The sequence below is a fragment of the Melospiza georgiana genome, chromosome 2 (genome assembly GCF_028018845.1).
Source record: "Melospiza georgiana isolate bMelGeo1 chromosome 2, bMelGeo1.pri, whole genome shotgun sequence".
In the NCBI taxonomy this organism is placed as follows: Eukaryota; Metazoa; Chordata; class Aves; order Passeriformes; family Passerellidae; genus Melospiza; species Melospiza georgiana.
In genome coordinates this window covers 8,714,955-8,738,454 of record NC_080431.1, presented here as the reverse complement: position 1 = coordinate 8,738,454, position 23,500 = coordinate 8,714,955, and the positions used below count along the sequence as shown (strand labels likewise).

General features: G+C 40.7%; 1 protein-coding gene across 4 annotated transcripts in view; it reads right to left on the bottom strand.

The window, feature by feature from the left end:
- ROBO1 (roundabout guidance receptor 1) overlaps positions 1 to 23,500 on the bottom strand; it is a 680,447-nt gene that overhangs the window by 281,099 nt on the left and 375,848 nt on the right. Inside the window, exon 1 of one of the 4 annotated variants that reach the window (XM_058043562.1) lies at positions 12,787 to 13,268. The exons of the other annotated variants lie outside the window; for them this stretch is intronic. Within the exon in view, the coding sequence (XP_057899545.1) occupies positions 12,787 to 12,841 (55 nt within the window). The 5' untranslated portion in view covers positions 12,842 to 13,268. Of the gene's footprint in view, positions 1 to 12,786; positions 13,269 to 23,500 lie in introns of those variants that run through there. 4 annotated transcript variants of the gene reach the window in all.

The following is a 23,500-nucleotide window of genomic DNA, read 5'->3' as shown; positions in this document are numbered from 1 at the left end:
GAAATACAGCTAAGTCAGAGAATTGAGTGAAAATCCAAGTCATCAATACTACTTTAGAACTACCTAGAAGTAAAGCTTAAACATACTACGAGCATTTAATGTGTTACTTCAACAGGTTCTTCTAATTATTTAATGACATCATGAGGAAATCTACAAAAATACATTAATGCTAAAAGTTAAGCTATAATAGTTTAAAGCCATCATCATTTAGTTTATCATTATCACTTAGTTTAAAGCCATTTTCCTTTCACTTTACATTTAGATGATGAAGAGCCTAAAAAAAAGTTATTAGATTCAGTCTATTTAATGGAACTTCTAAATTGAAGTAAAAAGTATGTACTTTTAACTTTATGGCAAACTGCACAATAATCCCATTTTCTTTTCTGTACCACAAGCTACTTGCTCATTAGACACAAATGGGTAGAAAACAAGAGTTTCTTTGTTTGCATACATTAACTTAAAGCTGTAAAAGTCATTCAGCCAAACTTTCACCTTTAAACCTTAACCTGATTTGTAACAACATTTGTAGCCTCTAAAATTACACTGCGTGCACCCAGACAGAGTTAATCACCCTTCACTTTTGATGCGTAGAATAATGATCTACCACTTAAACTTGAGCCTTTAAAAGCCTGAAGAAAACTATGTACATATCTGTGTCTTAAATCAGTGGTGAAATAACAAAACTCTACCTAGCAGTGACCAGGTGAAAAGCAAAACAAAATAAAGCATACAAATTCTAGCTCATGGAAGCTGTAAATAAGAGCATTTCAGTTCTGCTCAGATGAAATTCTTGCTTCCCAGCACATGCTATTGATCAGACACCTGGTACTTCTAGGTAAAAGGACAAGTCACAGGGAAAGGTCTGGTTTCATTTTTTGTGTAATTTAAAACTTCATAGGGAAATGGAAGAAAAAAATTAGTAGAGGTTTGAAAAGAACATGTTCTAAAACATGATGAGCTTACTGCCACCTAAGTAAGAACATATTATGGCTCCTTTCAAATACTGGCTAGAAGGAATCAGATTGTACTAGTTTTCAAAACTGACAGTTGAGCATTTTTGCTGTCTGAAAACCCACAACTACAGAAAACAAACTCTTGGATTTATGTATTATACTTCCTTAAATGCAACCAAAAAAAAAAAACAAAGAAAGAAAACAGAAAAAAGAGTATCTTGTACAGCACAGGAAAATTCCAAAAAAATGTTTAGAAAAACCTATCAGACACAAAAATATATTAAAAAAAATTAAAAATCAAAGACAAAAATGAGAAGCTGAAACAAAACCAGTTTGGCTGTTCTGAGAGCAGAGGAAAGATTGGCTACCACACATAAAAGACACCAACAGCACCAACAACCCAAGAAATTCAATCATACAATGAATGAAAAAAGGGAACCTAAATCACAGAATTTTAAAGGCCATTAAATGAGTCTCATTTTTTAAGCTGAGAACAATTTGTCATCATGTCCTTTTTTCCACTGTTAAGGTTTCTATGTAACACCGTGTAGAGTAAGTAACACACAACCTGAGCTTCTGCAAAGCAAGATTAAAACTGACATCAACAGTCAAACCTCCTTTGACTTTAGGGGCTGAGAACTCATCCAAATTTTGTTTTATTTCCTCAGGTCACAAAAGTAGCTGCTGCTACTCTTTCATTTACACTAATAAATGAGAGGGAGCTATTTTTCTTTTCCTTTTATTACTGCTTTAAAAAAAAAAAAAAAAAAAAAAAAAAAAGACTCCTGAATTTGAAACAAGTTTTAACGAGTACGTTAAAGTCTGCACACATAATGCACTGGGTGGAGTAAGAGCCCTCAGCAACCCTGCACAGAGCCAATAATGGACCTGTCGCCAACACCCTGTGATTTCACGACTGCCAGAACAAAAACAAACGCCACGTTCAGTTCACTGCAAAGAAAAGGACTCATTAACTTGATGTGGCTTTTTACTTGACCTTAGTAAGGTGAGTAAAATAAAATTTCATTTTATGAGATTCAAAATTATCAGCTGCATGCCTGCAGGAATTCTGACGAAATGGCCAAGTGAAATTACTAACTCTGTTTAATTCTAATTATTACTAGACTGTAGGTCACTGTGAATTTCTAGCTGAGAGGTTGCTGCCTTCCCTCCTGTAATAAGGTAACAGAAAAACAAACTTTAAATGTCTTTCTGGGAAATGACGTAACATAAAATGTAAATTTCTGTCAAAGACGTAACTATCAATTCTGAAGACACAATAATTTCAATGCAGACTTTAATCCAATCTTTTTGGAGTAATAATTGACTTTTAGACATCTAAACAGTCATGTTGCTGCAAAAAAAAATCCTAGTTATTACTCAAAAATCAAACAAACACACATACTCTATCAATAAACCTTATAGTAAGAGAATTGGAAAAAAACAAACAAAACCCAAGAAAACCCTCCAGAAAACAAACAAAACCAGAAAAAAACCCAAAACAAACAAAAAACCCAAGCAAACAAACAAAACCACCACAAAAGTTGCCTGTGGAAATAACATTCACTCCTCCTGGTCACAACATTAAAGCACCAGGTCAACTGCCCTACCTTGGCTGTCCCAGCAAATGCAGGGGGAAAACAAAAAAATCCCCATCTAATATGAAGCACTGGAGGGAGAATGAGGATTAAAAAGTCTCTTTGCACATTATGGTCATGGGAACCACATTAAAGTATGATTGAAAAAGATGCAAACCTTTTGCTTAAAAAAAGTCTATATATTATTTCTTCCTTATTTTCTGCTGAATACACCACCATCCTCTCCCCAAATAAAAGCCAGAAAGCCAGTAAAGAATTAAAAAGCAGCAATCCAGAATCCAAAACTGTTGTGAGCAGAGATTTTTTCAGCAGCGCATTTCAGGGAACTTTGTTCCCTAGTGGACAGAAATTAAAGTGGAATCCTGTTTCAGCTCCAGAGGGACAATACCTTACTGTTGCTCCCTTTTATTTTCTACCTATATTAACTTGCTGTGGAAAGGTCAATTGTTTCAAGCAATAGCTCCATTAATGATGCCACTATTTGGGTTTGGGGTTCTTTTTTTTGACAATTCTGAAGGAAAAAATCTAACACTCAAACACACACTTCACTGGTCTCTGTACTTGCTCCACTAAAAACTTGAAAGCAAACAGAAGTGTGTTCCTATCAGTACTGTAATCCTTTAAGAGAGGAACAGCCTTTGAACATTTTGAACATTTATTCCTGATATGACACCAAGCTACATCACCATTCAGCTCAGCAGCTGCCAGAACCACGCTCAAGGAAAGTTAAAGTGCATGCTATGCCTCTAAGCCTGTTTCACTTTGTGTGTTTCAATATTTGCTTTCCCTACAGGTAACACAGATTAACATTCATGAGTGGGAGAGAAAACAGAAATCACTATTTTCTGAAGTTTTCTAGAAAGCAAAGTACTCAGCAGCAGCAAAACCGCATCTTGCACCACTCCTTCCCATTTCAAGGTCTGCATTGCTACATGCACATTTGAAAAGTCACAAAATGCTCCTCAAAACAATTACTCAGAAGTTCATCTTTTAGTTTCTGAGCTTAACAACAGCACTTAACAGATCTCTCCTTGTATCACAAAAGGTAGGGAAGACTTCATTCTGCCCTCTGTATTAAAGAGGTAAATAAAGCATTGGTTCCTTCTTTCTGCTTTGCATCTACTTTTAAATTTCTCCTTTTAATTTTTAAAGGCTGCACAACCTGAGCAATGAGCCTCATTAATCACCACTGAATGATTTAACCCAGCCATTCAGTTCCAGATGCCACTCGGTGCTAGAGATATGCTAATTCCTTCCAAGCTTCACCTCCTTTCACAGCTGAAACCATAATTTTCCACAGTGGTGAAGACAGGATTTTACTCTGTGCATGGGGCCTCCTGCCAATCATTTTTATGACCAGCACAGCACAAGTTTCATTCTACAGTTATATCAGACCTTTGTGCTCAACCTGTTCATTACAAGCATCCTCTCTCCTGCATTCTGCTGCTAACACACCATAGCCCCAAACTCCAACCTCTCCTGTGCCAACTCCTGCTCTGGGAAGAAAAAAGCAAGAGTTTGTTACTATCCCTACTTACCTTGTTTCCTCACAATACTTTTATTTTTTTTTTCTCCCTTTATCACCTCCTACCATTAAACACTTTGATTATGAAGTATCTGTCAGCTGCAGTACCTAGGGCCTTAGACATATTCCAAAACCAGAAAGCTGCATTGACAGAATTGTTTTGTGAGTGGGAGGTGAGGGGAGAAGCATTGAGAATTTGCAAATCCCAGTTCTGAACCTGCCTGGCATCCAAGAGGTCTCCTAGCACAAAGCTACAGCAGGTGCCAAGTTTCATACCAGGTGCCAAGAGGTTTTGATAAAAGAAAAAGCCTGGTGACATTGCTGAGCTCTTGATCAAAAAATGGTATTTTAGGACCTTGTATTACACCTTCAACACAAACAGAGATCCACCTGTGGATTTGGGGGCTGCTGTCCTCATCTTGGGCTTGTGTGATTGGGCCTATTTGGCCAACAGGAGATGCCTGGGTTGAAAAGTCTGCTTTTGACCAGTGTTAGCAAAGTGCACTACAAAAGTGGCAAGCTGAGGAGTTCCTAAAAGAACACATACTCAAATACATTTTTGACTGGCTTCTCACCCTTCACATAGCTAGTGAGGCCCATGCAAATTTAAAGTTATACAGCTTTTTTCAGTTAATTGGCTCTTAAGTCAATGTTCACTACAATCTCAGTTTTCAGACTGGCTAAGAACCCACAATGATCCACAAACATTTGCAACTGAAGATAAAGTCAAACACTTTAGGCAATTTCATTTAAACACTAGAATCACGATTTTCAACAGGCACTACTGATTTTAAGTGGCTCCAAATTTAGATTGTAGGGTCCCAACTTCAACATATCACAAGGCACTGGATTCCAAATATCTGAGGTCTACTGTCTGTAAAAATCCAGCCACTCTTTCAAGCATGTCCTCCATCAAACACCATTTAATTCTCCTTTCACCTGTTTCCAGAATGAAGTGGAGCCAATGCACATCTCTAGGCCTACACTAAATCCTTGGCCATGTATTAAGACCTAATTTCTAAGAGAAAACCTGTTAATGTCTGTCATGCTACTGTAGAAGCAAATAGTAAAACTAAAGTTTTCTATACTTGAATTTATAACCATGAACTGCTCTATGAGTCTAATCTTCCACATGAAGGCATTTGAGCAATTAGATAAGAGGCAATATAACTAACCAACAATCTAAAATAAATACCTTGCCTGAGGACATGCTAATTTCAGAAGGCACAAAAATGCCAGCCAAGCAAGTTTTAATGCAATGCTAGCATGAAACAGTTTAACAGTTCTAAAGAAATCACAATTCTGATTTATGTACAAGACAGCCAAGGGAGCAGAAGGCAAAGAGCACAGAACTGAACATGAAGAGCACACAGACCACACAGCTCTCTCAGATGGCTGCCATGGATGACCCCAGCCTGCACACAGGTTACATAGGCAGTCCCAAAACTGAGCTTACTCCACTCCTAATTCACCATGCAAGATGAAGAAAATAAAATATCAAGTTTAAGATTTTAAATCCAGAGCTCAGCACGGGCTTGTCAGATTTACAGACCTTTAATCTACAGTCAGGGGTGTTCATATTATTTTAATCATTCACAATATTAGTATTAGACTTAAGGTAATGCAATACCATATTGAGCAAATACTTCCCAACAGAAAAGGGCAGCTTGAATAATTTTGCATATCTGACTATTCATTTCTTCAAAGAAAGAGTATGTATTTTAAGATGGCAGCAGTCCAGAAAATATGCTTGTTTTCTATTAAGAATATTCTTACCACTTCAATAATAACAATAATAATGCATTCACCTACCCATTTTGGTCTAAGCTGAATTTATAGGAAGTTGTACTAAAATTAAATGCTCTAATTATTTAATTTCCAGTTATTTACTTACATGTAAATAAATAGAAACATTTAACATAGTACAAAAAGCCCTATGCCTCTCTAGAGGAGTAAAGACAGAAAAAAATACTTAAATAGCAGTACCTTGTGGAATTTACCTCTACCACCAGTGAGCAAACCCCTAGAGGTCCTCTCCTGTTGTTTAGATGTGAAGTCCAGTAATTTTTATGGAATTTCTTTGAATGCTAAGGAAGAAATCTTCAGCTACAGATTTACTATGATGTGAAAGTACAGATGCTAATACAAGCAGTCTGTACATGTCAGCCTTCTGAATGAGAAGATAAATACCTAAAATGCCTTTATTTAAAAATGGTTTTATGCACCAGCCATATAGAGTTCATATATGAATAAAAAATCCCTTAAGAGAAAAATGTGTAAAAATGAGGTAGAGATGACATTAGGCTACTGCTTTTACCAAAACCCATGTACTGAACATTTCCATCTGAAGGCAAAGGGCATGCCCAAGTTGCACCATGAGGACCTCCACTCCTCCAACAGCACATCATCTGTTCACCAAAACCTAGAGGGAAAAGTGCTCAAGTTCTTTGCAGGTCTTTGGGTACTGGTGCTGAATGAAACTATGAGTAAACTTGAGGACCTGAAATGCAGCTTCCACTAAGACACAAAATTGCTTTATCTGTTTGTCAAAAAACAAACAGATTTTTTATTTAAATCCACAAGTACATTTTCTGCCTATTAACAGTAGATCCTCCTTTCTAATCTTCCAAGCTTCTGCTCCCGGAAAACACAATTAACATTACTCACCACTAAAACACAAGGCAAAATGTTTTCTACTCCCCTTCTCAGCATGGCTTGCCTCCTTTTGGTAAGGCCACCTTAAGGTTATGCCATTCCATAAAGCATTCTGTCCTCAGCAGAGGTGAAATGACTTGGCTGCTCGTGGGTGTGAGCGGAGCACTCTGCACCTTCCCCTTGGCTGCACTGCTCAGATGGCAAGCAGGCTCTAATTAAAAACACTGGCCTGACGCCACTCACAAATCTCATTACTGTCAATTCATCAATTCTGTTTTAATCAGTCATACACAGACACACATGAGTCTTAGAAATTTTCCTAAGCTTCAGAACAAGAGAGGCGTGGAAAATAACTACAGGTCTGAGAATAGTTCTCAGTATTTGACTTCACTGGTTGTTCATATAGTCCTTCACTTTCTCATAAAAAAAAATTAGTTTCCTCACTTTGTTTTCAAAAGACAGGAAAGGAAATAGAATATATTTTCCCTGAGTCCCTATTCATTGTTTTACTTAAGTGTAGGACATTTCCCATACTATTTACACCTGAAATGGACAATCCCACATAAACAAACATTTCTCCCTGTGTGCTGTTGTCATAACACCAATTATATCATATACATTCCTGGTTTGAAAAGCCTACCTTCATGATGTTCCAGAGTCATATTTCATCATTTTTGTGGATAGATCTGGGTAAATCCACCATTTTTTCCTAAAGAACAGTGAACCAATAAAGAAATTCTGACATCCATAATTAAACTCATATATTGAAATTCTGATTTCAATAAATATTTACCATCACCTTCAGGGTAAGGTAACTCACAGTACTGGCTTTTGTTAATAATCAGGATACCAAAAGATTTAGCTCCTTAAAAATGAGAACTCGAGACCAACAACAGAAAACATAACTCTGCACACCTGACTGAAAACTGAAGTCATCATTAGCTTCCCAGGTGTTACACATTTTCTCTGTTGAGATTTTCATTACTACCAAGTCTCAGCTGTGAGACTCCAACACAGCTGGTTGCATCTATGTCAGCATTACAAAATATTTGTGCTCATAAAATATTTTTTTTTCTTCACATAAAATTTCCTTCTACCCACAACAATTTAGTGCTGATGCTAAGGCTGACACAGTTACCCAAGAGACAGCACTGTATGACTGAAATATACATGTATAGAAGACATGAACCTCTTACTCCTAAAGAAAATATAAACTAGTAAATTATCTCCCCTTACCAGCACCTCTAGCTTTCAAGATACTTAAGAATATTTTTTATTGCTCTACTCTCACCTTCTGGTCAACCTGCTCATCACCAACAGAAAAATACTCTTAGTTCCTCTGTTTACACAATTTATTGGACTTAAAATACACCTTGGTTGCTACTTCAGTTACCTCATTATTTACCTTACAATTTTATGAAGAGGCACTCAGGTGAAAAGCTAAGGAAGGTTATCACCACCAAATGAGATTATATAACAGAGCACACAAATAAAATGTGTCAGGATCTCAACATATGAAATCCTTAAATGCCATTTTGTTTGCTTGGAAAGAGCAAGGACACAAAATAACCTCAAAACGCTAACAACTATCAACAACAAAATGACTCATTCCAAACTACCCAAATACACAAAACCCACAACAAAAACTTAAACGTTGACAATGGGAATCTTCCCTATGAGAGGCAAATTTTTGAAGGCAAATACCAGGACAGGACACCAAGCCAAGTGACCGCTATGCACACAGCACATTCAACAGCAACAGAAATTCTACACTGACAACTGCAGCAAGTGACCAGACTTGCTAGACACAGCAAATTATCATTATATTCATTAGGGAAAGCTATCCCATAATGAGACATAATATTACAGCTGCTTAGGATTGTGAAATAAAACTCTTCCAGTTATTTAGGAAAATTATGTGCAAACCAAAACCAATGTTATTTGAAAATGAGGGAACGGGTTCCCAGATATTTTAGGTGCAACCATAGATTTCCCTGTCTTTAATTTCTAAAGGTTTTTTCTTTCCACCTTTGAATGAAAACTAAATTGGTCTTTGGCCATCATTTCCAAAGCAATTTATGTTCAAGCATTGTTTGGCAAAAGCATTTGATGTCTAGCATTAACATGATAACACTGCTACCTAAGTGTCAGTAGTTTCTGATAATATTTTTAATGGCCCTTCTACTTTTGTAAATGCAATCAAAATCTTTTCCACGTACCCTCAGAAGTATTCTTCACATAAATTCATGCTTCCCAATACAATCTTATGGACAGTACACATGATTCCCCTAAAATTCAGTATCCTGAACATTACAGATGATCCCTGCTAACGAAGTTACTCTTCAACTTCAACAAAAAAACATCTGACAATCAACACTGACTGCAGTGAGCAAAAATCAGCTTCAGTATTGGTCTGGTTTAAACTGAGATAATTGACAGGCAATAAGGAAAATAAAAAGTGTCTCTTTCTAGCTGAAAAAAAAATTCACACTTATGCAAACTGAAAAGAAAAAAAGATTTCTACTCTCCACAGATACTATCAGTACTCATAAGGATAACTGGCTTTGTATCAAATACATGGATACTTGGAGAATATTTCAGCACAAGTAAGGAATTGTCAATTTTATAGCATGTGGTTATTTCTTTGCCAACTTTAACTCTTCAAACACAACACAAGTGGGGCAGCTTCTTCAGCTCTAAGCTGCTGGCTCTATCTTTCTTAAATATTATTCCAGTAAAATTACTTAGAACAGCACACAATGCATTAGGGATAGATGAAAAAATGCGATTTTTAAAGTTTTCTTGGGTGACTTATTTGCTTTTACAGATTAGGCATTTAATACTTCCATAATCCTTTGAATTACTGTGTATTTTTTTAAAAATCTCTCCTAATTTATTACTATTAGACAGAGAATACATAAAAGGAGTACAACCATTTCCAGAAATGCTCTAGCACTCCATGAGGGAGCTTTTAAGTTCAAACTTCTGAAACAAACAAACAAACAAAATGTATCAAGGAAGTGGCTGATTTATTTACTCCACTAGGTAGCTTAGCCAGCTGGAAAGGACTTTGGGGACACTCCATGGGCACCCTTAAACTATTAACCATCAGAAGATAACTCTCCCATGAAGGAATGAATACAAGAGACAATTTTGCCCTCCACTGGCTAGAACTATCACTGAAAAACACTGCTGCCTTGCTGTGTCAGTGCTGCCTGTTCCACACAGCATGGAAAAACCTCTGGAGCAAAGGCACCAATCCCATTTCAAGGGCAGTAATTAGTAAGGGATAACATGGACAGGAAAGGGGGAAAGGGTGGGTGTTGAGCAGATGGGAATCAGCAATGCAATGAAACAACTCGTCAAAATATAAAGATTTCCACGGAGGGAAACAGAAAAATCACAGAGTAACAAATTTAGCCTTGAGAATTGCTAGGGCAGTGAACACCCATGTGGGAAAGCAGAACCTTGACACTCATTCCCAGCAAAAATGTTCTGCATGTTGCCCTTCAGATAAGGGAAAGCTTTTCTTTCCCAAACATACTCATTTGATGCTGCTTCTTCCTGGGGAGCAGAGAGATGAAAAATCCATGGAATCTGAAGCAAAGTGTGCCTCAGAGTGAAGGAGAAAGGGCAGAAAGTAGGTGAATACTCAAGAAAACAAGGATACCAGAGAACTATCCCTTAAAGCAATTCTTATTCTGTATGCAAAGAAGCATTGAAATTACACTGGGAGAATAAGGGAGGAAAGCTGCTATATTCCAATTTTCAACACTATTCAAATTTAAATGTATTCAACATTTATTAACTACAGGCTTACATGAAAGAAGGTACTTCACAGGATCCCACAGAGACAACACCAAGGTAAAAATTAGGGGTTTTAAATTTTAAGTGGTTTACCAATTACAGTTTTAACAAACATTAACCCACTTACTTTTTCTGTTATATTTTTTTTTTTCCTCTTTCCCATCCCCCAGTCATTTCCCACCTCTCAGCAGAAGTTCCTAATATCCCATTTAGAGTGTGGCCACACAAACCATTGATTCAGCAGTGGGTGTAAGTGAGGGAAGGGACACCCTTCAGTGGAAGAGGGAGGAAAGGATCAATCAACTTGCAAGATCAGCTGTCAGCAGAACTCAAAGGATTTCAGTGTGGAAACTGCTGTAGATGACTCCTGTCCTTCCTTCTGCACTGCAGCCATCTGCCCTCAAACTTCATCCTGCCAAAGGTTTCTGGCATCTCCATTGTTCCAGACACAACACTGAGTATTTGACCACACTCTACTTGAGGGGAAAAAGAAATTCCTCCTGGTGAAGGAGCTGAAACAGCGTTATTATCTGGTGCTTGTCTCTTAACTTTGTTACTGAGTTTGCTTACATGACAAAATTAAAAGCCTTCATAAAAAATCATGGCTTTTTTCCTTTTTTTTTTCCTCTCCAACTCAGCTGGAATCAACATTATTAGAGATAGCAATCCCCAACCTGGGAGGAAGAAAAAAATTTATAAAACACATTGCATGCAACTTTATTGAGCATTTAGATGATTAAAAGATGAGAGGAATAAAAGATAAATAAAATTGTTTCTTAACTTGGGAGTTTAAAACATCCCAATACATGGTCAAGTTACAGAGTACACTATCCATGAAGTCAACTTTTCTTCATAGGTGGGGATGATTGCCATGAAAGGTTCAGAAAGAGCAAATGGGTGCAAAGGCTCTTCCCCATTCCATTTGTTTCTTCCATCTTCCATTTGTTTCTTTCCATGTATTGCCAAGGAGGCAATACAGAGAAAAATCAAATTAAAGATAGCATGACTGACATGGTCAAAATTGAGCAGGGCAAGAACTACTCAGGGATGCAAAGTTTGCCATATCCAAAGCCACAAGGAACAAACTAACACCTAAGAGCAAAACTTCAGTAGTTAAATTTATGATATAATCTAGAAACAGACATAAGTTACTGCAGTTAGTGACATAATTAAGACTTAGAGCTTCAGGCAGTGAACTTAAGCCTTTCAAAAACTTCATTCATTCATTCACTGACCAGATGTCTCATGCTACCATAACTTTAACGACTCAAAGAGTTCCTCTGCAAACTTACAGGAATCAATTCAATGGAGAAGTTAGTGCCCAAACCAACCTCCACCATGGCACAAGCATTCACTGCGCTCACTTAGCCTGTGACAAAAGGCGTTCCTAAGAGCGAGAAGCAACACTGCGGGGAGACGAACCCGTTCTCCGGAGGGAGACAAGGTCCTTGTGCAGAGATAAACCCGAAACCCCCCAAGCCCCGGCAGAGCCGCACCCGCTCCGAGAGGGGCGCACGGAGCCCAGCCCGCCCTCCACACTGCCCTTCAGATGTGTAACCTACAGGCACGATAAGATGCCCCAACACGCCTAAGCCCCGCGCAAACTGTGCCTAATGAGCACTAATCCCCCCTATCTCCTCGGCCATATCCCCCACTCCCCCTGAGCACGCCGGCGCTTCACTTCACACACGTGCGTAAACTTTATTCACAAAACACATCCCCAGGAGCCCTCCCCTGCCTCCCTCACCGCCGTGGTGCCCCCGGCGGCGGCTGCGTGGGGTTAACGCGGCCCGGGGCTGCGAAAGGGGGATGCGCCACGGACCGCCCGGCCCAGGGTGCGCGGTAACCGCGGGCACCGAGCGGCACCGCAGCCACCTACACAGGGTCCCAGCCCCCCGGAGCTCAACACCAGCCCTGGTTACATCAGTGGACCCTCGGTGGGAGCCCTGGGACCAGGGCAGGACCCGGCGCCGCGCATCCCCCCGCGCCCGGCCCCGGGCAGCCCCCACGGCCCCGGGCAGCTCCCGGGGCAAACGCGGGCCGGGCGCCCGCAGGGTGGAAGCCGAGCTTCGTTCCCGAGCAAAGGAGGGGGCCGGGTGAAGCGGAGGGGCCAAACTGGGGGAGCGAAGGGGGAAAGGAGGAGAGCGAGGGAGGAAGGAGGAGAGCGAGGGAGGAAGGAGGAGAGCGGCTGCGGGAACGCTGCCACGGCCGCGGCCGTGTGTGTGACCCGCCTGCGTGAGGTGGTTACCTGAGGTGACACATATGAATCCAAAGAGGTAAAAGTGAGCAAACTCCGCGATCATTGTCCTCGGGTGGCGCCTGCAAGCAGTCTCATGCCACAAGAGCGGGGGGAAGAAAGGAAGAGCCCCCAGTTGTAATTCCACAGAAGCTTAAGGCAAGCGAGGTTCTTTAATCCCGCCGGAGTCCGGGGCGAGCCCCCTCCGGGCACGGCGCTGTCAGGTCCGTGGGGCTCCAGCCGCTCGCCAACTCCGGCCGGCCTCCCCTCTCCTGGCCCGGGCTTTCCTCAGAGCGCCTTGACACTTCCCAGGACTATCCAAAGCGATAGGAGACAACAAAAGATCCCCGAGTTCCCGCAGCGGAGCTCCGCCGCCTCCCGAGCACAAGTTGCTGCCCCGGCCCCAGACTCCGGGACCAGCCGCTAACGGAGAGCAGCCGGGACGGGCAGGACCGGCCACCGCCGCCCTCCGTGAAGGCGAGGAGCGGGCAGGCAGCTCCGCGAAGTGTCCCCGCCGAGTCAGTGCGCGCCCGGCGAGCGGCGGGCAGAGCGCGGCGGCGGAGCGGCGGCAGCGCCCGCTCCCATGGCGGGGGAAGGAGGCGGGCGCGTCGGGGGCCGCGGCGGAGCCGGGCCGCGGTCAGGCGGGGCGGCGGGCAGGGGAGCCCCGGCGGCTGCCCCGAGCCCAACCCAGCATCGCCGCCGCCCCCGCCCCTGCACGCGGGAATCCCACGCTGGCCCCCGCCCCAGCGCCGGAGGAGGGCACAAGAGGGGCGATGGAAGGAAAGAAGAAAGAAAAGGCAGGGAGAGAGGAGAGGGCGAGCAAAACTTCCCCGGGCCAACGCCCCCGAGCCACCCACCCCAACCGCCCGCCCTCAGTGCGGCGGCTGCGGGAGGAGGAGAGGGAGGAGGAGCGGCTCCTCGCCTTGCCCCGCCGCCGGGGCAGGGGTGCACGAGTCAGGCGGGGCCGAGCCTGAACTTTCTGCTGTCACGTCGAGCCGCTCGCCTCCGCCGCGGGTTTCCCCTTCCCCCTCCCGGCCGCCTCCGCCTCCCTCCCGCGCTGCTGCTGCTGCTGCAGGTCTGGTGCCGCCTCGGGACACCTTAAAGGAGCCGCACCTACGCGGCCCCCGCACGCCCCGAGCGGCGCTGCCCGGCCCGGCGCTCCCTCCCCGCCCGCCCCGCCCTGCGCGGAGCCGGCGCCGCCTCCCGGCCCTGCCCCGCCGAAGGTAACGCGCGGGGCGGCTCCCGGAGCCCGTCCCCAGACAGGAGCGCTGGGAGGGGATGGGGGTGGCCCCGGGCGCGGATGAATTCGGATTCCCCTCGCCCACCCCCGCTGAAAACAAGCAAAGACACAAAAGCCCCCCGCGGGTCTCCACCGGCATTCCCGAGGCTGCGCTTCGCCGGGTGGTTCCCAACGCCGAGGCCTGGCCATGCTCCAGGGTGGACCAAATCTCTAGGAGAAGCATCCTCAAATCGTCACTCCTGCGGTTGAGTGCACCGACAAATGCTACAGGAGCAACTCCGCATGGCCATGTCACACCATGAGATGTAGTGGTGGGGAAAGAATGGGAACACTACAGGGAACTTGGAAAAACTTAAACTACCACCTCACAGAAAAGCTCCAGCTATCCCTAGATTTGATTAATTGAGGATTGAGTGAGGCAGAAGAAGAAATTTCATTTCCAACCAGCATATTAAATATATTAACCACACTGCAAGCAAATCTGCAGTGGGATAATCAAACTATACAGAAAGACTCTTGATGTACTTCCTGTCACAGGATTTATACAGACCCCACGCTGTTATCAGCCAAACAGGTTTGGGTGCTGGCAGCCACCACCATCAGTCAAACCACGAAGAATGTCACTGAGTTTGCCCCATGTTGTGTCCCTCAGGGGAAACTGACCAAAAGTCCAACAACAGAAAGGTCCTGTGCATTGCACTGAGTCTGTTTCAGTCCACTTTTATGAGTATGAGATACATAAAGACAGATTTTCAATACTGTAAATCAAAACCTGTTTACATTGGGAGAGGAGGCTCCTGGTTGTATGTATATGGTGTATCTGTATCAGCAGCAACCAAACCAGTAATATTTTCTTCTAAAACTGATGAGAATTGTTGTACATCCAAAAGTTAGAAAAACAATCTAGTGTTTTACACCAATTAATTTTCACAGAGAAAAATGAATTAGTGTCCTACATCAAACACATTTAGAAAGCAATCATAACTGAAATCAGTAGCAGTGAATAATTTTGCATATGAGCATATTTCTTCAAGCTGTACCTAGCCAACCATTTCTCTTCCTGTTGTGACCTCATGCATCATCCTGCACTTTATGAAAGAAAAATGCATTAGCACCTCCACAGTTAAAACCACACAGCATAAACAGTGAAGAGCCCCGAGATAATCCTTGAACCCTAGTGAGAAGTTTGAGATTTCAATAAATTAGATTTGGGGTTGTTCTTTTGTAATTGATTAAATAAACAGGAGTCACATGCAGGGCTGAAAATGGGCCTCAAGAGTACATTTATTTCACCTCTGTTCCCAGATAGGGTCAAATATAAGTAAGACCCTAACTAGCAGGTATTTTGTAATCCCTCTTCTATCCATTTCTCGTGACTAGAGTTTCATACTCTATTTAGTTAACCTGTCCCGATTACTGTATAGTCAGATTTCTTTTTTTTTTTTTAAGCCTACACCAAATACTCTTCTGGAAGAAAGCACACCACTATCACCACCAATTACATTTTGAAGACCTTTTTTTTTTATTCCTTCTGTAGTATCAATACTTGGCAGACTCACATTGTACCACATTCTCTTCATATTTTAAGTGATTGCATCTCTTTAAAAAGCAAATCTACACATCTACCAGTAGGCCACTCTAAAGGGAATAAACAGGTTCACCTATTCTATGAATGTACCTTCACACATATATTTATTTGTACATCTATTTATTTACTTGTAAAGGATCATTCTTATATATTCCCCTGATTATATGGGATGTATTTCCTCTAATCTTTAAATATAAAAGGTAATTTTAATGCTTTTCTATGGCATTTGTAATTTCTAAGGTAAATTTATCTATTTACTTGGTAACTGACAAAAAAACATACAGAATGTGTACAGAAGGTAAACAAAGCATTTTCCTCATTCCCAGAGAGTTTTCACAACCCAAGATGAATCTGTTTACTGTTCATTATTGCAATAGTAGATTTCTAGATTCACTCACGCTTTTGCTTATGTAATTTAGAAAAAAAAAGGGCCAGTAAAATTTTATGCCATGTCAAAGTCTTGTTGTTTGCTTGTTTTCAGTCTTGCTGGCTGCTAATTTGAAATTCGCAGTCAGAGAAATTCACCATACAGCAGTGGATTAAATCTCTGAAGCTTGAATGACCTTACCATGTGATCATGAGATGAGCCTACGTAAAACAGTTTAAAGCTTTTGTGCCACGGTTACCCCATCTTTAATGAGGCTCTAAGACTGTTTCAATCACTATAAAGAATTTTTTATCCTTTGAGAAGAACAGAGTCATTCTGCTTTAGGTACCTATAGTGAAAGTACAGTAGAGCTTCAAAGGCTTGTTCAATTTGTACTGTCTCAGATACTTCATAACATAATGTTTAGCTGTCAGTGCTTTCTTACTTCAGAAAAATTGCTAGGAGTGAATGTATACTGCTCTAATTATCTTTCTTAAAATTCATTTAGATTGTAATAATATATAACAGCTGCACGGCTGAGTGAATCTCTTCAAATTGTAAGCCTCCAGAATTTCATCAGAATGTCTTGTAAGTAATTGACATCATCTTTAATTCTGCAGATGTTCTTACAAAATGTGTGCTATTAAAGCACCCTTATTGTCCTTGATACTGAGACATAGAGACACCCGTGTGAGACACACACGTATGTGTGTGTCTGTCAGAAAACGTTTCTAGGAAAAGAAACACGGCTTTAGCCTCTTCAGATGTGGGGAACAGTACACCGATGAGGATTATAAAGCAGATGTACTTGCTGTGTTTGTTCCGTAATATTTTAAGGCTTACACAAACATGTAATTTCTGGGAGAGCGGAACTACTTTGAAACACAGAATTACACACGCTGCCTTAAGTTTGAGGCACAGGACTTGCATGAAACCTCCAGCAAAAAAGGTTCTCCAGAACTGATAGTTGTGATTCAGCAGATGGCACTCTTCCCTCGAAGCGACTAAAATCAGTTCTCCCTCTGATACAAGGGATGATGTGCTTTGAGAGATTATTCAAGAACTTGAACTTCTGTAAGCACTGCAGATCCCCAAGGGCAGAGACGCGCACACGGCGTCTTGGATGTGCTGTGGGGGCAAACACGGTGCCTCTCCACGAACCTCTTTGAACTTCAGATGGCTCTCCCCCTTCCTGATCTCCAAACCAGCGTGCAGCCTCCCGGTTATCAGCGGGGCTGGCTGCCAGGAATCCCTCTGTGTGTGCACTGCGCGGTCACAGGCGCTCGTGTCTGCAGAGGCTCACGGAGTTTATCGTCCCGAGGCTGGCAGCCAGCGTTGCTGAATCGCTGCCTTTATTCTGCAGGCTGCAGCTAAGCTCCCATTGACATCACGGGGATTATATAGAGATACAACCAAGTTTCAAAAAGTCCTTCTTCCAGACTCTTTAGGACACCGTGGAAGGGATGGGTTGCATTATTTAGTGAACTGCCTTAAAAAAACTAGTATAAATATTTTTTTTCTAAGTGTAAGTTGAAATTAAGTGGAAAAACATGAGGAATTATATATATGAGGAATTAAAAATACATCTCTCTTTGTGTATTTGTCTCTAAGTATATTATGGGCCTTAACCATGGCAGGAATCCTAGCTGAAGTCAATAAACCTACCTGATCAGTACATTATTAGTACATATATAAACATATCTGAACAGTACATTATTTCAGTGATATTTTCAGTAGGAAAAAAAAAATGGATTTTTCTACTTTAAATCTAAACAAGCACTGAAATGTTGGAAGAAGGTGCACTGTAAAGGACAGCTGAATATAAAAAGTGCATGAATAGCAAAAGCTTGAAAACCTACAGTTGCCATATAATTAATTGGGATAATTGTTATGAACAAACAAGAAATGTTATGATTTCCATGCCCATATAAGTAAATTTCTGTCTCTTTCTTGACCTGTCTGGTTAATGTTTAAACATGCTGTTCAAAGACATTGTTTTCTTGCATTTGATTGCTTGGGCCTTACCATGATTTTGCTTTTATTTACATTAATTTTGTGATGTAATCCTTATTTTCTTTGATGTTACTCTTAATTACACTACTAGTGAATTCAGACTTCCAGTGTCTTTCACTACATACAACATTTAGAATAGCACTTGAGTAATTACAGAGCAAGGAATAATAGCAATAAAATATAATATTTTAAAATACAATATTTTATTTGCTATGATGAATTCAAAGATAGAGACCGTAAGGAAGCTCAAGCCTCATTATGCTAGGTGTGTAAAAACACCATGATAAAAGATTCTTTCTTCAAAGGATTTATGAAGCATCACTATCAACATAAAGAACTTAAAGAAAAAAATCACCACTGGCATAAACATGCAAAATCCCATTGAATTTTATCCTTTAATATTCCTTTGTATTAGGGGTGAATGGGTCTTTTCATTTCTGTTCAAAGATGCTATAGCACATCCCCACTGGAAAAAAAAAAAGTCACTAAAGCTATATTCCTTCTGCTGCCCCAGTAGAAAATGCTAAAGGCATATTTGCTATTCAGTCTACTCAGCAGACTAGCTCAAACGCTTTTAAAAATTATTTTAATTATAGGAAATATTGCCTAGAACTCCTGCTTTGTGGTTTTGTACTTGTTAGTGACAAAATGCTAATCTGCTTAATATGTAATTTATATACAAACAACACAGTATTTATTACAAAACCAGTGTTATCTCTGATATTGCCAAACAAAGAGAGACCTGTCCCTGAAATCTCGGTATTTGCTTTAAATGTTTAACAAATGAGCCATTCAGGACTCACTATCTCCTGGCCTCAATACGAGGAGTATGAGGGTGTCACCTAGTGGATTGTTCTGGCTGCCTGGAGGAGAGCTCCCAAGCCAAATCAGCCAAATGGCATTGAATGAACTAACAAAATGAAAGAGAAAGGCTTCTTTTTTCCTTTATTTAATTACTCCGGGAATTGTGAGAGCTTCAACAGAGCGTTATTGTTCTGTAATATCTGCCTTTGGGTTCCCATTCATGCCACAGAATCTGTTGGCACTGAAAAGGGCTGTAAGAATGATGCATCCAAAATTTTGAAGAGAAAATTACCTATGTTCCTGGATCAGAGGAAAGGCTTAATATTACCAGAGACAACCATTTTAAATGACTTGCACAAAACTTTTGTTTGAGATTACAAATAATAAGTGGAAGAAAGTGCCTGTACGTTTCATCAATTATATTTTTAAAGAAGGAACTCTTCCATGGTTTTCAGCAGGCCATCAAAAAAAAGGGGGGTTTGCATGTATTAATTTGAGATTGCTGTATGCATTTATAATTCATGAATAGTTAAGGTTAACCTTAGCAATCTGGAGATGAAAAGGATTACATAAACTATCCATCTTATTTCTTTGATTGAATTACTGCACATATTTAAAGCAGACGCCACTTAAGAACGGAATACCTGCAGTGAATTAACTCAGTCAAATGCAAAGCAGATACCCAGCCAGCTCACCCAGTACCATTGCAATTGCATGTTGAAATTTAAAATAACCAGCATACAATTTATAATTGCATGATGAAAGCCTATCTGATCCCATATATTTAACCTCTTTTAATTAAAAAAATGCTTACTATAGTTTTAATATTGCATTCTGCCTTTGAGTGGAGGAAGGGAAGAAAGCAAGGATGGAACTACAGATGATAAAGACATCCTATTTTCATGCCTAGAGCATGCATTTGAATTACACCCCCTGAAATTCTTGAGTGTGTGCTGTGTGACCAGCATGGGAAGAGAAGCAAGTCTTTGCCCCATGATGGTATGCTTATTTTTTTGTGCCAGAAGTACATCTTACCCATCAGTAGACACAGTACGGTACTGGAAGCAGCAGCAAAAATCTTGCATTGGCAGTACACTTTGCTGGCCTTGCTGCTGGTGCCCTGCCTTAATGTGTCTGTTTTAATGAGCAAGTGGATCTGCCTTCCTCTGTGTAGGAGGGCTAGCACATCCTTAGCCTTTTCTCCAAATACAAAATAGACACAAAATTCCTTGAAAAATACCCCTGGTGAAAAGGTATGAAGAGCCCAGCAATCTTTATCCATATTAAAAGCTCTCAGAATCACACTTTAAGAGAACTGTGAAAGCATATATTACTTAATTTAATTAGAAAAGAAAAATGTATAAAGTTATTTCAATTGTTTGACTACAAACTACCTCTACTTCTTGAGGTAGAAAATGAAAAAAGGGAAAAAAAGGTTAGGTAAATTCCCTCAAAACAGAGAACAGAATTCTGTTGATCAGAAGCATCTTATTCTGCTAGGTACTAAATGTTTTCTGGCCCTTAGAAGCATTTCTCCACTCTTTGGGACACAGAATTATTTAGGATTTTTCTTTTTGAATGTATTTTGTCTTGTCAACAAGACAAAAGTAAGTTGGTCCAGATCCTAATGGATTGTGCTGTGAAGTGCCCAGGTGATGCCCATTGAGGAGTTCAATAGGAGACACTGACTAAGTACTAAACCTACAGGGCAAGTAAGGATTACTGCCGAGGGAGGGAATACTGTCAATGAGCCTTGTATACCCATTCATACAGCAGGATATTTCATTTTGAAACAGTTCCTTCCAGGAACAGTACCAGGCTCCCATACCTCATACATCTCCTTTTGTACGGAAGGTCAGACTGCCTTCAGAATGGGAGGGGGGAAAAAAAGGAAAACAAACTAGAGGGAAGGCCTTGGGCCCCAGCTTAATATTTCATTAGAAAGAAAACTGGTCTTGCATGTGTTCTCTTTAAAACCTCCCAAAGGACAAATCTGTCAGGGAACGTCTACATAGTTAGGAGCATCCAGCAACGCAACCATTCCTCCCGCTCTCCGAGACGGCCTGACACGAGCCAGCTCCGGCGCAGAAGCTGAGTAAATATTCTCTGCTGGTGCCAAGGCTGAGCTAACACAGGTTGTGTCTCAACAGGCCTTATTAGCTCAGGCTCATTACTGTAATAACCGGGCTCCGTGGCAGCAGGAGCTGCTGCTGGCGCTGCAGACATGCCGTCAGCGCGCTCCTCCTCTTCTGCCCGCACATTCGCTCCTTGCATTGCAGCCCGCAGCTGCTCCTCTCGAAAAGCCCTCCTGGCATACAAGGCCATGTCAAAAATAGTGGGTGGGTGAGCGGAAGGTTGTGAAGAGCTGGCAGGGCAGGGGATCACCCCTGCTGCATGTAATGGCGTTTTACCCGAGTACAAAGCACGACCTTAGGCAAGGATCATGCAGGTATACAACTTCCACTTTCCTCTTCTGTCACCTTTTAACAGAGAAAATTACACACTAAGCACCTTAAAAATGCAGCAATCTGCTTTCAAAGAAAAAGTTGAGAATTCTTTTATATAAATGAGCAAGTTCTGTACCATCCTAGCTGTTACTCGGTAAACACAATTTAGCTTTTACCCTCAGCTGCACTGCTGGACAAACAACCTGCTGTTTATAGTGCACAGTCAGAGCTCCATGGGCTCACAAAACCCACTTCAAAGAACACAACAAGAACAGAAAAATTGCTTTTTGAATCCTACTGCCATACAGGCACAGGGCCAGCATGGCAGTTCAGATAGGAATATCAGACTAAATAAATATTAAGACTGAAGAAAGTCTCAGGCAAAGTTCCTGCAGACCACAATAAGAGAGGATACTATCTGGGATCTACACCTTCCACATATGATCCCTGTAGCTGTAGTTCTTAGGTGAATAAGAAAGCAGCACAAACATTGTGTGTCAAAACCATAATTTGAAATTTACACCTACGCACAAAGATGAAGAAAATTATTCCAAATCGTTTTGCATTATTTATTTATTTATTAAATTATTTCAGGTTTTATTTCAACTGACATTTTGAGGTGTTGCTTCATAATGATGGAGCTGAGAAACTGTCTGTTTTTGTGTGTTCAAAAGAGATAGTCTCACATGGAGGTAATAACCTTAGGCCAGGGGAGATTTCATTGGCACTCAGAGGGTTTTTAATATTGAAATTTTGCATATTGCCATGGAAAGTTTCTACTAACCAAGAGGGAACTCTTTTTAAGTGGTAGTATAAGCTATTTGCCTGAGTAGAAGTTGGAGAGATTTTATTCAAGCATATTCAGTTGGTTCTCATTATGAACAACTTTATATTTCATTGTAAAATTTTATATTTGCTTCCCAACTATTAAGAAAATATGCACACTTACTTTTTGAGACATATTTTGGTATGCAATATTACTTGTGCTGCAAGATTTGCATTTTGATTTATTGAAGAAAAGCAGGTTTAAAACCCTGACTTATTATAATGAGGAAATCCTCACAAACAATTCAATGGGATGATAAATACATGTCTTTCAGTAAAGTACTTATCTAACCTCCAGTGTACTTTGTTCTTATCTGGATGGATTCCAAAATATACAGTTTCAAGTGAATTATGCTATAATGCCCTCTGCTGGTCCTGAGCTAGTAAAAGCAGTCTAAATTTCCTTTGTAGCTCACCTGAAAAGGTACAAAAATGGCATGAAGACCTTGGGCTCAAATCTTAATAAACTTCTAAAATCAGCCCTAGGTTGATTATAGACTCTAATAAGACATTTTTTTAAATAAAACTGGCCAACTTGATCTTAAAAAACACCAAATTTGACACAAACTTTTTACAAAGTTGACAAGACCCTCAGGGTTTCTCAAGAAAGAATATTTGTTGAATTCTCTAAATTCTGTGAAAAATTCCATAGCTTTAAGGAATAAACCATTAAAGATCATCAAATGAAATTTATTTAACTTCAAGACCTTGATACTGCATTAGGAAGTCAAGAGTGAAAATCCTACCAGAGTGGTAATGCTAGATTTCAAGATTTCAAAGCCATTTCTTATATTGTACCAATCCAGCACATGACAATATCCAGAGGCTGAAGCCGCTCTTCAAGTAAGGAACTGAATATATGTACTAGGACTTACATTGTAACTTTGGTTGGTATTTTAAATGTCCTAAAAATAAAAAAAGGAGATGACAACTCAGACAGTTAAGTACAGCTGTACCAGAGGGTCCTGCTTCAATACTTTTATGGCATGAATATGTGGAAAAAAAGGAAATACTGAAAAATCAACTTAAGTTTTTCCCTGCTCGACTTATTACTGCCTGACAGAAGGCTTAGTGAGAAGCTTCCCATTCCCAAGGAGTTAATTAGTACCTTCTGTGAATAAATACCAATCACACCAACACCTTATATGCAGCAAGATTAAACAAGTAGTGTTTTTTAAAGTTCCGTATCCTTTGAAGTATGCTTGGTTAAAATTGCCTTAATTAGATAGCATAATGCTAAAAATAAGGTTAGGGTATTCTTGTTTTTGTCTTCCTTTTCTCTCTGAACATAGAGTAAAAATTATAAACCTGGCCCAAATTTGGCATAATGGAAACGTGAATGAGATTTTCAAAAGTGCTTTGCAGAGGGGGATGTTCAACTGCCACTGAGAGAACTCCCCTTGGTATTTTTAAAAATCCCACCCTTAACCCTTTATTAAGAA